The sequence below is a fragment of the Crocodylus porosus genome, unplaced genomic scaffold, assembly GCF_001723895.1.
Source record: "Crocodylus porosus isolate Cpor-Errol unplaced genomic scaffold, CroPor_comp1, whole genome shotgun sequence".
NCBI lineage: Eukaryota > Metazoa > Chordata > Crocodylia > Crocodylidae > Crocodylus > Crocodylus porosus.
Window position 1 is genome coordinate 60,008,347 of NW_017728947.1, and position 14,509 is coordinate 60,022,855.

At 43.5% G+C, this 14,509-nt stretch overlaps 1 protein-coding gene across 1 annotated transcript in view; it reads right to left on the reverse strand.

The window, feature by feature from the left end:
* The window catches only part of ARHGAP11A (Rho GTPase activating protein 11A), a 17,992-nt gene extending 9,619 nt beyond the window's left edge, over positions 1-8,373 (reverse strand). Inside the window, exons 1-7 of the mRNA XM_019551050.1 lie at positions 8,152-8,373; positions 5,828-5,898; positions 5,494-5,590; positions 4,606-4,856; positions 3,251-3,411; positions 3,008-3,148; positions 515-681 (exon numbers count right to left, since the gene is read on the reverse strand). Of these exons, the coding sequence (XP_019406595.1) occupies positions 515-681; positions 3,008-3,148; positions 3,251-3,411; positions 4,606-4,856; positions 5,494-5,590; positions 5,828-5,898; positions 8,152-8,286 (1,023 nt within the window). The 5' untranslated portion in view covers positions 8,287-8,373. The remainder of the gene's footprint in view (positions 1-514; positions 682-3,007; positions 3,149-3,250; positions 3,412-4,605; positions 4,857-5,493; positions 5,591-5,827; positions 5,899-8,151) is intronic.
* Positions 8,374-14,509: the final 6,136 nt, after the last annotated feature.

Genomic DNA, 14,509 nt, shown 5'->3' on the forward strand with positions numbered 1-14,509 from the left:
AGAACTTAATAAAAAATGTAAAATCTCCCTTATTTAAATAAGGGAGATTTCTGCAGAAGCAGTTGTTAAATAACTGGAATGAAATGGCATGCATTTTAAATAAGCAAGACACTAAGCAATAGCTTTGTTTATTTTGCAAGCAAAGTTCCCATTGGAAAGTCCAAATATACATTAATAGAACAAGAAGATATAGGTGCGAAGAAAATTAAGATAAACAGAATTGTTTTGGCAAGTTTAAAGGACAGAAGTGTGCAAGATTCAAACTTAAGCTTGAATTCATTCTCTAATTCTCCAGATAGCTAAATGCTGCACCGCCACATCCAAACCTTAGTTTGCATCATACGAAAAGCAGTTTAGTTTCTAATCCTAGAACTGCTCAGTCCACTACTACCAATGGTACTAGCAGGTCTAAGACTACAAGTAGTATCCTCACTGAAAAAGTGTAACTATATTCAAAATTTGAAAACAGAGTCGATTTAGAAACCATTAATCACTTCAGTAAATAAATCCTTCATTCTTTTAGTTCAGGTCTTATTAGAATATAGTCCACACACCTGAAGATACTGCAGGAGCTTTGTTTAGTGCAAACATACACTAAATACCTACCACTTCTGTCTCGCTGAGGTGTAGTGGAGGGTGTTCTGTTAGATTTTAGTTTATTCAATGCTCCACTAACAATATCTGAAATGCAAGACATACCAAGCAATCAAGCTTTTTTTAATCTTAACTTGTCTTGCTCTATTTTTAAAAACAAGAAAAGAGATCATGGACAAAGAAAATAAGAGTTTTTTTTTTTGTTTTGTTTTCCAGGTGTTACACTTGCTCCCCCTCCAAGTTTCTTTGCCAGCTCTTTAAAAAGAAAAATAATTCAGTCTTCCATACACAAAAAGTAACTAAAAGAGATAAAGCTATGCCAAAATATATACAAAATAATGTTAAGTATATAAATAAAAACTGAGAGAAACATTTTTGTAACAGCTTTTTTGTACAGCTTCCCCCACTGAAGTCCAAGTAAAAAAAGAAGAGACATCAGGAATGCCCAGGGTCTGACTGTCCCAAGCTTTGTAACAAGTGTGGGGCAAATCATTTACAGATGAAGCTTGAATGGCAATTAACTTGAATAACCAGCAACTGCACAGGGGAAGAAGTGTTCTCAGGCTAAGAACAAATATCAGATTTCTCCCAGGAAAAAGCCTTTTATCCTGGGAGCCTAGTACAAGCCAGTTGTCCCACTTAAGTACCTGTGAGGCGTTCCATACCACATTTAAACTTTTTCAGTTTTAGATTGTGTGGGCATGACTAAAAGTTCTGGCCTTGAAGGCATAATTGGACAGATAATTTTTTTTATAAGTGTCATGTAGATCTTCAAGCCTCATTTTTAACATTTAGAAAATACTATATTATTACTGTGCATTTCCACAACCAAATATCAGAAAATTAAGGCATGCCATCCACACACTTAAGCAACACCAAATTCAAGGAACCTTTTCTTAACACCCACACATATTTACCACTCACTAACAATGTGCAACTCCTCGGGGATCTCCTTTCCCCTTCCAACAGATGAAGCACACTACACAAAAGACATATAGCATGATTAGACAAAAAGCTTTAACTCCAACTTCTGCAGAGATATGTTTCATCTGTAGCAACATACATCAAGTACATGCTCCTATTTTTTAAAATGTGGAGAAGCACAGGTACAGCGCTAGTAAGACATCTCTACTGTGCAGTCCTGCACAGAATATTAGTGGGGCTGTGGAGTACACATTATTGTACATAGAATCAGTGGCACTGTGGTTCTATTATCCATATTTGGCAAGATTTATATGAGCTATCATTCCAACATGTGAAGAGACCCAGACTGTTATATCACACCAATAGCCTAACATGTTTTATCTATGGTCTCTGAAATGTCCCCTGGCCAATAGCTACGCAATAGTAAGTAAGATCTTTGAGAAGAATTTAGAGAACTGTTTGAGTCTTCTGTTCAAAAAAATTAAAATTTTCTTTTAGCTCAGCTAATCTTATTATGTACAACTTCAAGGCCTATCTCCCATTCCAACAAAATTAAATACCCATCAATCAAGAATTGCTTGGATATAATGAAGTTCTGTCCAGCTATACAATTGCAGTGAGGGCCCCACCCATCTTCTGTATTAAGTTTTCCAGGGACTTGAGAAGGGCGAAACAGACTTGCAATTAGGTGCCTAAATCCACACCCAGTATGTAGAATGGGATTTGACCTCACGCATCTAACAGGGATAGGCAAGTTTCTCATAAACCAGTACATAGTCTACCAAGCTTGAATGCCCAAGACATATATTGGGAGAAAAGCTCCTGGGGGGTCTGTATAAGCACTGTCCTAAAACAGTACTCTACCAGTACATTTAAGTCCCAATTTGCAATTTTAATATTTCAATTTTAGAGCTCTCATGAACTGACTGTTAGTTTTGTCAAGATGTGGAAGAACCACTGATTAACCAATAAACTGTGGTCCAAAAGCCAAAAAAGTGATCCATAGATGGTCACTACTCCTCCCAAGCTCTACTTAAAGTTTAATAAGCTTGTAAATCTGAGAAGTGTGACATTGGTCTGAAGGATCAAGAATTTTCAGACCTCTAAACTGATTTTATTTCTGACCAAAAGGTAAGATTTGAAGCCAGGTGTCCACATGTTAAAAGGTACAGCATTATTTTGCTGCATACCTACTTACACCAAACTGATAACTATTGTAGTTCAAACATAAAAAGATGCATACTAAGGGTTATGGCGCGCATTATCCAAATGTGGTTTTTACTTCAGCACTAATTAAGTGCCGAAATGCTTTCCAGCCATATGCTAGCTTTCATGAAGCCAAGCTTTTCATCCTCAGCTTATGAAGCTTCAGACGATGTGGAAGTCTGCAGTTCTGAGACATTAGGGTATCTGAGGAGGACCTGCTTATCTCAAAGTTTCTCAAATTAATAACACTTGTTAAACTTAGATTTTCAGTTAACACACTCACCTCCAACACTTTGCCGTCGCTTCCTTTTCCATTCACCAGGAGATTCATTTTCTTCGTAGCCCTTTAGTGAAGGAGTAGAACCCAAGCCATCAATACCCAACATGGCAGGTACCTTTTCCAGGATAAACTCTGGTACTTGACCTGAATTAGAGATTTATATAAAATATTTAGAGGGAAATTATAGTCCAAAAGCACACACATGCTTTTAAACAAATTCATAACATTATTCATTCAGCATCTTACCTATATCACCTGCATGATCAATAAGTGTCTGCACAACAGAGGCCTGCAAACGAAGCTTTTTTTCTGTGCTGAGTGACATCTTTTCATCATTACTCGAATGCAAGAGATTTGGAGCAAAAATCACTGCCAGGTTACTGCTATCCATTTTATTCTCATTGGATCTAAAGAAAAATTATATTAAAATACAAGCTAAAACTTGATGATATTTTAAACTTACAAGGGTGTAGGTTGTAGCCATGTTGGTCTAAGGAAGCTGTCTCCAACCTTTTTAAGTAGGAGATTACCTCTGGCATTTAAAAGCAACCTAAGATCTACTATGTGTTGCTACCCCACCCTGGGCAGGTAAGTCTGTGGGGAGGGAAGGATGGGGGCAGATCAAGGCAGAGGGAGAAAAAATTATTTAAGGGCATGCTTTCCCAGCAGGTAGGTTCCACTCAGCCAGGGCCCCACTCATCTTACCCCTGCTCCTGTCTCCGCAGCACTGTCCCTCACTGCAGGGGGCTTAATTTAGCCCCAGCCCCTGCCCTCTCCCGCAGGCTGACCTGCTGGACTGTGGTGCCCATCCCTCCCTATACACACATACAGCCCCCCACACCTTCACAATTAAGCCCCCCCGACACACACAAACTTCAAAAATAGCATCTCTTGATTTTTTTTTAAAGCATTCATATCATGATTTTTGACATACCGGGGTTGGCAATACTGGCATTCTTATTTGAAAGCTCTACATTTCAGCGGCAATGCGTAAGGGGTGCATACGCACCAACAGCCAGCATTCCCCTCTTTGGCGATGGGAGCACTGGTGGCCCCTCTGAGCGCTGGCCAGGGAGTGGGGGCACCAGGAGAAACATCACTGGCACTTCTGGGCTGGCGCAATTGGCCACGGCCCCCACCACGACTGCTGACTGGCACTTTTGCACACCTAGAAGTGTTACTATTATGTGGCAATGCAGGTCACACTTAAAAGGATCTCATGGTAAGAATCACTGATCCAAGCCAACACTTCCTGTCTAGAGTATAAGTCATGGCACAAGCATGCTATTGAACTTGACAGCTGCCAGTTGATGAACTCAGACAAGAGAACCACCCAGATAAGAGATAAATCTCTTTAGCTGCTCTTTTGGAAAGGGCAGAAAGATGGTAGAGGATAAGAAGAGGAATCACACTCCCAGGAGGTGAAGATTCTATGGTATACACCCAACAAGTTAGGAGGAGACAACACTATTTGTATTAACCCTGGGTAAGCAATTATTTTTTATATTTATGAGAGAAAACTACAGCCATTATCTGTGTTTAGCATTTTACAGGGTTTCCAAGTTGTTCACCACCCCGCCCCCATGTTTCTTCCTACTTACCTCAGGGATACATTTCTGAGGAAGTTGAAAAAGTACCGCAAAGTGTCAATTGTTTTGTCAGGGAACAGGCAAGAAAGCAACATCGTGACAGTTTTCTTCTCCTCTCCTAGCTGCTGAGCCTTTAAAAGAGCTTCTTGAAGATGAGACGGAAGGATGGGCTCTGGCAACTCCCTAAAGAACTGTTTAAGAAGCCCTGCAATATCACATGGCAACGCAGCAGAGAGACAGTTTTCACCTCGATCCAGTTTACTCTGAAATAATTCATAAGGAGTGTAAATTGAGGTCTACAACATGTTTTATAAGATTACTAGGTTTAAGAGTTTGCAGTCTCATCGACAGAGAGGATACATTTCTTACCTTCCCTATTTGCACAGCAGGCAAGATGGCTGTGTTTCATCTCACATCTTTCCAGTTTTTAATTGCAGCCCCCACACATACTTTACACAATTGTTAGTCCTGATAACTAGTAGGTAGTAGATAGCATTGACCATTTAATATCAGGCAATACTGTTTCTGGATGTATCGACTCTCCTACATCCCATACTACTGTAAGAGAAGACTACCAGCCTCGTATACCCACCCTAGCTAAAGTGTATAGCTTTTCACAAGGCTTTTGTGGTTTAAAAAAAAAAAAAAAAACAACCCAACTTTTGGAGTACATGCTTGCTCACATACTCCAAAAAGCTGAAACATTGTTTTGTGTTTCAAAATGCACAAAAAAGGAAGCCTATCTTTGAGAAGAAGTTTAAATAAATAACAATAGTAAAGCTAATCCAAGTACTCCCAGTTCAAACACTTGAAGGCTTCTGTAGATTCAGATCATCAAGCACATGTCTAGTCAAGAGAAATATAGTTGGAGTTTAATAAAACTACTCTTCTAAAATTTACCTTTAATGTTTTTAAACGAACAAGAGCCCCAGATTTTCTGAAGAGTCCTTCAGTGTGAATATGCTCTTCTAAATGTTTGCAAGCATCAAGAAGAAAGCTGAGGAGAGGGGGAAAAAAGTCACAGCATGGTTTATATTCAGAACGCAATTCAGTTTTCCTTCATCCATCTCTCTCGAGTTCCCAGTACAATTTCCAAACTTTTTTCAAGTAATATCTCCCCTCCTCTGACAATTTTTACTAGACCAAGAAAAAAAATTGTAATTGCTCTCCAGTTTAAATAATTTGCTACAGGAAGGGGGAAATGGATCTAGTTTCACATGCAATATTTGCTTACTTTGGAATAGTTCCATATTCTGGCACAAGTGACTGAGGTAAAACATGAAGAGATATTCCAAAAACCCTGCCCTAAAACACAAAATATGATATTGTTAAAACAGTTTTTGAAAGCGTTACCAAGCAACTGGTACAGATCATATCCAGCATAGCATAATATGTAATAGTAGGGAAGCTGCAAGGAGCTAAAACTTTGCAAAAAACCCCCAACTTGTTAGACAGCCTCCACCAACTTTAAAAATTGGAACACATAGTTCTTTTTGTAAATTATCTATGTACAGTTAATTACCAAGGTTACTTCTCCAAGGCTCCAGTTTAACCACGGTAGCACACAGTTGTTCTAGTCACAGATGCCCAAATTCTAACACAGACCAAGCTGTGAGCTAAAGTGGTCTTAATTCTTCTCTACTTTGATGCACCTAATATTTTATTTAAATTAGAGATCTAAACCAAATATCTTAAATTGTTCTTTTGCTTTTGATCAATATCAAGCCAATTCTATATTTGTGCTCTTCTCCAAGAGCGAACAAAAACAAGCCTTAGCTTCCCTCTTAATTTTGAATGTGCAAAGTACAGAGTACAGGCTGTTCAAGAACAAGTTAATAAACAACTGATGCAAACTCATCTTTGGCAGAAATCAAAGCTATTAAACACAAAAGGACTGAATCACTAGGGACTGGTAAGAAAAGTCACAATACTTGCAAACCTTTCATTCCAGATTTCTTTTGAAGGTACAGATTAAATGCAAATTTGAAGATAAAACGATCTGCAGATTTACATAAGTCTTAAGTGAGATCAACTCACAAGCTTGCACAGACAGCATGTAGATCCCATAAGGGGTAACAACTAATATCAAGTGAAGTGTTGCTGGCGCACCAACAAGCTAGAATGGTCTCCTGGAAAAAAAAGGTTCAACAAAAGCAGCATCATTTCTTCTGGAAAAGAATCTACTACCATCTTACTGTACTTTCACTCCTAGTAGTGGTTATAAGAGAAGATTTATGCCTCTGTAGAAAACATGTACACAAGTTTCCACAATTTGTTAACACCTTTCATGTGCCACACACTTCATGCTAACTAAATTATTCAACTGGTAACAAAAAGGAAGTCATAAAATATTTTGTTTAGACTTCTTTAGCCCTGCGTAAGCCCATATCTCTAATATTCCCCAATGGAGACATCTGCCTCATGTCAACTGAAGTCCTCTAGCAGATGACACAGTATTTTTTTCTAAATATTTTCAAAATGCAACTATGTATTTTTAGAACAAACCCCTTTCTGATCATTTGTTAATGCTACCGTTTTTATTTTAAGGTAAGCATTCAAAAGAGCTTGCCACCAAATAACAACACATCCTCAAATCCTAGAAAATACGAATTTTCAGTTCTACCCCAGAGAACTTTAACCTTTCCTCCAATGCCTGATAAAGGGTGTTTGCACCCAAAGGCTTGCAATTAAAGGGCTTGGGGTTTTTTTGCAAAAACCTTGTAGGTAGAGATGATATCTCTTATTAGAACAAGTCCTGATTGCCTTAACACATCCCAATGACGTTTTTCAAAAAAGATGCACACTAGAACTCAGCCTAACAGGAAGTTCGTTTTCAGTTATGCCACAATGCTGTTGCTTACAAGACTGCATATAGCCCACTTGATGCAAAAATAAATAAATAAAGAGATCATATCAGCAGAGACAGTTTCCTCAAGCCAGAGGACTAAGAATTTAAAAAGACACTTTAAGAGCTTAAAGGTTTTTGCGTCAAATGACACTATACAGTACCACCTTTGGCCTGCTTGGTCACACAAAAAAGTCGAACTCAGTAGGACTAAGCACTATTTAAAATCTGAGCTGCCTCTTGCACAATCATCTGCCTTGCAACATGCAGTTCTCAGAAAGAACTAAGAGCTGCACAACCAGCCCCTTACCAAGCCGCACCACTGCTACGTCCATCGCTGCCCGGAAGAGGGAACGAGAAAGAGACTCCCGCCTGCGCGCCCCTCTCTGACACAGGGCTGAAGAGACGCTTAGCGCCTGGCTTCTCGCCCACACTCGGAACGCGCTCCGAGCTGCTTACCAAGCTGCTCCGCAGAGCTGCATCGCTCCCCCCCCACAGCCCCGGGGGGAACCCGTGATCGGGCCGCGTCCGCTTCTCCTTACGAATAAGAAAGACCGGTCAGCGGCAATAAAGTGCCAACATCGAGCGGAAACAGGGACTGACAACTGAACCCCCGGGCCCCGTCCGGGCCCGCAGGAAGCGGAGCCCGAGGGTCGGACGCGCAGGCTTACTGGGACTGGGACCGGGGCCCGTGCGCCCTTCCCCCCATTTACCTCCCCGGCCGCTGTAGGATGCTGCTTCCCCGCCGCCGCCGCCCGGCAGCTCCCGCTCTTGACTTTGATGCCGTGGGCGGCCCGGAGCTCCTGTAGCACCGCCAGCCGCACCAGGCCGCGCCTCTGCTCCGCCATCCTGGCCTGGCCCGGCCCAGCCCGGCCCCGCTGTCACACGCCGCGCTCCACCATCACGCCCCGCCGCGCTCACGACCACGGGCCCGGCCCTAACCCCGCCGCAGCGCTCAAACGCGGCGCCCAACTCCGCCGCCTCGCCTCTGATTGGGCCGCCGTCCTTTCGAATCTCAGGCCCCCGTGGCTCAACTGCCAACGCCGGGTGCCCGCCCCAATGCCTGATCTCAAGCGGCGATGTCGGACCCAGCGCCGGGGCAGGGTAATGCGCGGGGGTGCCTCTCACTTTCTCTGCTGGAAGGGCAGAGTGCCGGGACCCGGCTTCCCAAGCGGGTTCACTGATTCCCAGGCGGTTGTAGAGGATGCCTAAAAAAAAAAAAAAGGCCCCTTCTCAGTGGTCAGCGGGCGCAGAGGAGCTATGGTGGCCGGTAGGGGCAATAGCGTGAGAATGGCGGCAGCCTCCCGGGGGCGGAATGGGAAGGAGGCCCGTAGCAATGCCAAAAGCTCCGCAGTAGATTGCGGGGGGTTGTGTATTTTTAAAGAAATGTTTCATGTTCCAAGCTAAATCAAGTCCAAGTCTGCGAGTCAGTCCAAAACCATAAGTGGCCCTACAACCCCACCATGGTCTTCAGATATTTCCAACGTCTTTTGGCAGGCCCAGTAGATGCGCTCTTCCAGCCGCAGGGGTGCCCCACGCACCCTAGGGCGAGGAGACCACAGCTGCTGTGAAATCCCAACTGCACGGGCTCCCCGCACCCCCGCAGCTGGGAGGGAGCAGTCAGACCCCTCCGGGGAGGAGGAGCCATGCCCCTTGCGGGAGGGAGCTTACAGCTGCAGTGACTTTGTGCCAGTGCAGGGGGAGCCCAGAACCTGCAATAAGGCACAATGGGATCTGACGTGATCCCATAATCACGTCTGTCACCGTGCACAGCAGGACCGATTCTGTGGATTGTGCGTTGAGCCCACCATGCAGCGGAGTCCTGAAAGAACAAGGAATATTTACCAAAGCAAAGAGAGTGGAAGGATGCAGAATAGTGAGAACTCACTCTTGAAAAAAATGCATGTTGGGTATGTGAAGGGCCAGTGGTGACGTGTAGGGGGTACATGGGGGTGCATGTGCACTCCCTGAGAGAGCTTGTGCACAGGCCACACACCCCACTTAGGTGAGGTCCAGGGGGGCAGGCGGGAGCACTGGTGCCCCTTCCCCCCACAAGCACAAGCTGGGGAGCAGGAGCACCAGATGAACCGACGTGGGCACTTCCCAGTCGATGCAATTGGTCATGGGGAACCCCCTCCGGGCACTGGTCACTGGCAGGGCATGTGCCCTCCCTGACTAAGGTGGCACCAGTTTTCCACGTGAAGGACTGGATTACAGGCCTTTTAAAAAAATACTTTGGGGGTAGCACTTCAACTAGATTTTATACCAGATTAGAACGACTTCAGGAAAAAGTCCAACTTTTGTAGAGGAGACTCTATTCATTTCCCCAATGAATACCTTTCCTTCAGCAATGGGGCCACTGATGTAATTAAATTACTACAACCCTTGTAAACAAGTCCTAGTCCAGTTTAATAAGTTTAGGTGGCAGTTTAACAGTGCATGTCTTCTATGTGGACACAAATTGGTTAGCTTGTCAATGCTATCCTGACTATCTTCCCATATTGTGCATCTTAGCAATGGGTCAAGCAATCCAATTCCAGCTTCTTTAATGTATTTGTTCTTTGCATTGTAGTCACATTTTAGAGAACTGAACCTTTTGGTTTACAAGCAGTTTCAAGCCATGTAGCTGCAAAGTCAGGTTTCCAACCACTGGAATAGAAAATTAAGAGTACTGATGTTTTCCTCACAGTTTGCAGACAACTTGAAACAATAGATCTGATAAAGCTGAATTCCTTTCTTCCCACTGCTGATTGTAGTCTAACTCTAAAGACCACTGACAACACTGAGTGCCATAAATAACTATTTAAATAACTGACTTTATTTGGTGGAAGAGAAGGTCAGTCTAAAGTGACATTATACTACAGTAAAAGCTCTGTTACTTGGCATCCATAGGCAATTAGGGATGCCAGTTAATCAAATATGTTGGTTACTTGAGAGCCACATCTGGTGCGCCAGGGCTTTCACTCCCTGGTATCAGTGTGCCAGGGGGCCCCGCACAGGTTGCTTTGCCCTGGGTTATCTATGGTCCTTGAGGAAGAAGTGGGACTCGGCTCACGGCAGCAAAATCAGAAGTGCCATAGTAGGACTTCGGGTTTCACTTTTGCTGTGTTGATCCACTGCTGCAAACAACAGATGCTGTCTATGACAGATGCCAGTTAAAAGAGCATTCTGGATGGTAAAGTGCCGGATAACACAGCTTTTACTGTACATTGTATGGAGCTCTGAACAAGAGAAAGAGATATGAGAGAAAACCTGACAGGAATAGAAAATATCTATTCACTTTTCCAAAGTAACTAATCTGGGTAAAATCAGTCATTAAGAAATGACTAATGGGAAAGAGAAGACTAAAAAGCTAGAAGTCCTAGGCAATAATGGAGAGCAAATTAGATATGCATATTCTATGGAATGAGGAAATAAAGTCATTTGCACTGCACATGCAAAGCTATTATGTCACATAGCAGAAAGTCAGTATTTCTTCTCTGTATGGTGTTAGTACAACCACAGAAATATCGTCTTTTCTGGTGACAGTATTGTATGAGGACTTTGACAAGATGTTCAGTTCTGGAGTTGTACACATGAGAAAGGATGTAGGACTTGCAACATTTAAAGTTATACAGGGAACGATGCCCCATTGAGAGGGAAATGGACTGTATATTTTAAACAGATTTCCCTTCTGCAGCTTTTATTCAGTCTTCTACTCAAATAGATTACGTGTGCACAACCCCTGGCTCACAGGCCAGATTCACTCCACAGGGTTTCCCAAAGGTCAGAAATCTGGCAGTGGGGAAGTGCTAGCAATTAACACTGTCGTTATTCCCCCACTGCCAAATTTCCAAGCCCTGTGGGCCAGATGACATAGCCCTATGTGCCAGGCCTGGTCTGGCCCATGGACCAACTCCGTACTACTCATCTGGGTACCAGTGGAATAGAGAGTCCCAATACTAGAACTTGTAACATGAATATGCAAGAGACAAGGAATTTTGCAGGTGATATCTTTTATTGGACTGACTGCAGGGTTGGGATAGACTTAGGCAAGCTTTCAAATGCAGTGTATTCTTCAGATCTTCAGGTGATCTGAAGGAGAATGTATTGTATTGCCTAAGTTTATCCCAACCCTGCAGTTGGACCACTAAAATGTTATTACCCACAAAATCTTTACTCATCACATGTATGCTGGACCATCATGGATACAACATCAATACTACCAAAACATAAATACAGTGTTTTAGTTTTCATTAAGTAAGTCCCATTAAATTTACATAAGAATCTGCAAGCTATACAGTTACTGAAGTAACTTTTAGTAAATATTCTTTTGACTACATGTCCAGTAAGCTTCCAGTTCAAGAAGTAATCTTTAAAAGAAATCTACTAGCCATTCAAGTTTGTTACTGGGATATCATTGAATTTATTTTCCTGCAATACAGAGGACCTGCACTAGAGGGTGCGCTGACCTGAAAAATGGAGTAAAGCCCTTCCAGTTCCAAGTGTTTCATATCCAAACCATATATAAAAAGAAACTGTTAAATGTGACAAATGCTTTTGATTATGTGTTTTGGAGAGAGGATACCTGGAGAAAGTCAGCTTTACTAAGAGTAGTAAGTCAACATTAAAGCGTGTGTGTGTTTCTTAAAATACTTTTATTCAAAATCCTGTGCTCACGTGTCTTTCTGAAGGCAGGGTAGATGCACATCTTTATAGACGAACTAAAATATATTTGGTAGATGCACATCTTTATAGCCTAAAATATATTTGTCTAACGTGCATTTTAGTTATAGGAAGACACAGTAGCATAATTTTGGGGGAGAAGCTGAGAGCAACTGTGGCACTGGTTCTGGGAACCAATTCAGAGAGGGCAGAAGAGTGGCAGCCACAGAAGAGAGCCTGCGCTGCATCTATAGCTTGTGTTGGGGGAGCTTGTGCCAAAGTAGCAACAGCCTGTGCCACCACAGCCTGTGAGAGAAGGAAAGTGCTCCATTCATATCACCCCATGCACCAACTTAATGTAAAGTTATACCTTTGGGAAGGGGAACCAAGGCAAGTGTTAGGGGACCTGCACTTGGTTAAACTGTAAATTAAGAGGATAATTAAAAAAAAATTGTAACTCAATCTCAAGAAAGTTAATTTAAGAAATATATGAAGGCAGCTCTTGAACAGCTTTTTCAAAAGCAACAATTAATGTGCCCATCTTGAGGCCCCCTGAAGATGTATGATTTCAGAGCCTACAGGTGTAATACTTTATCCATTAGAAGACATCGCAGAACTTGTATTGTCCACAATGGTGGAGCCAGCATCTCACCCCAAGTAAGCAGCACTTCTGAAAGTAAGTGATTTTAAAGGCACATCAAGCTGGGCACACAAGTTTACAGGTACCTTCTGAAGAATCGTGGCTTAAACATCAGATATGATTTTATACACACACACACACACTCTGGAATCTTTCTTACATATAGGAATCTTTTTTACATAATACAGATATCTATAGATATCTATACATACACACACATTCACACACACACACACACACTCTAATATAATAAAAGCTTTTGTCTGTCTGTCCATAATGCTCTGGGCTAACTCTGCATGTGCCGCCAAGAGGGCGCATGCTGATTGGCTGCCCACCCCCAACAACAGCCAGCAGGGAGGGCAAGACAGCAGAAAAGAGGGGAGGGACTGGGAAGGCGAAGCGGGGGAGGGTTCTGGTGGCAACCCCCCTGCCGCTGCTGCCGCCTGGCCCCAACAACAGCCAGCAGACAGGGGAGGTGGTGTGGAGGGAGGAGAGGATGAGGGGAGGCAGGGAGGTGGGGATGTTGCATTCTGCCATGTGTCAGTGGCTGCCCCCATGTGCAAACTCCCCCCACACTTTCCTGGGAGCCACAGGGTGGAGTGGCAGGGGGTAGGGAGGACGTGTGGGGCCAGATATAGGTGGCAGGGGGTGTGGGGAATGAGGGGGCACACAGGGCCAGATGTGGGAATTGGTGGGCGCATGGGGCTGGATGTGGAGAGCAGGGGATGAGGGGATGCACAGGGCCAGATGTGAAGGGGGTGGAAAATGGGATGGCAGGTGCATGGGGCCAGACGTGAGGAGTGAGGGGGAACCTGGGAGATGGGAGGCACACGGAGTCAGACACGGGGTGGGAGGGGCACACAGGGCCGGAGGCGAAGTGGTGGTACCACGGGGCACTGGGTGGCTGTGCTCCATTTCCGCATACCCCTCGCCCCCATCTTTCATGACAGGCAATTTTCTAGTGTTGTGTGTGTGTGCAAGATTCCAGTAATCACATTCCAGTAATCACATTTTAATATCATTAGTACAATAACTATACAGGGTAATTCCCAGGAGAACCACCCAAAAACTCAACCAGTTGAACAGAGAAGCACCTGCAATAGGCTCAGCCATTTCACAAGGAGGGAAGCAGAGAATTTCTAGCCAATGTTACCTTTCATAAACACTCAGAGCTGTACAAGGGAGAAACCCCTTGGAAAAACCAGGACTTACATGGCCCTACTCATTCCCCAGCCTTGTAAGTTCAAGTAAGAACCATTCTGGGTTAGGCCACCCAGAAGTTAAGCTGGCAGGAGATAAGAAAAGCTGCTGCATTAGAGAATTTTACACACCAACAATATCAGTGTCCAACAACAGTTTACTCTGGACATTCTCCATCACTGGTGCTTTGTTCCAATTCCTTTTGACCTTCTCCCCCAGCTTCTCAGCCTTATACACTCATCTTTCATACTCCCCATATCCTTTCCCATTCTTCTTATCCCCACTCCTATTTTCAATTAATTCTCTTCCAACAAATCTCTACCACAGCCCTACTCCCAAAACAGAAAGAAACATCATTGGCATCATCATCCAGTCAGTATATCCATCATGTGGTTCAGAGGTGTCCAACCTGTGGCAGCCTATTTATACGGCACAAAGCAGATAAGAGAAGGAAAAGGCGGTACAGCAGCAAAACAGGGCAGGGAGCAGAAAGGACAGCAGATCAGACAAGAAAAGGGGATTACAGAGGGTGTGGGACTAATTTGTGGCATGCCTGCCAAAAAAGTTGGACCCCACAATGTTGTTCA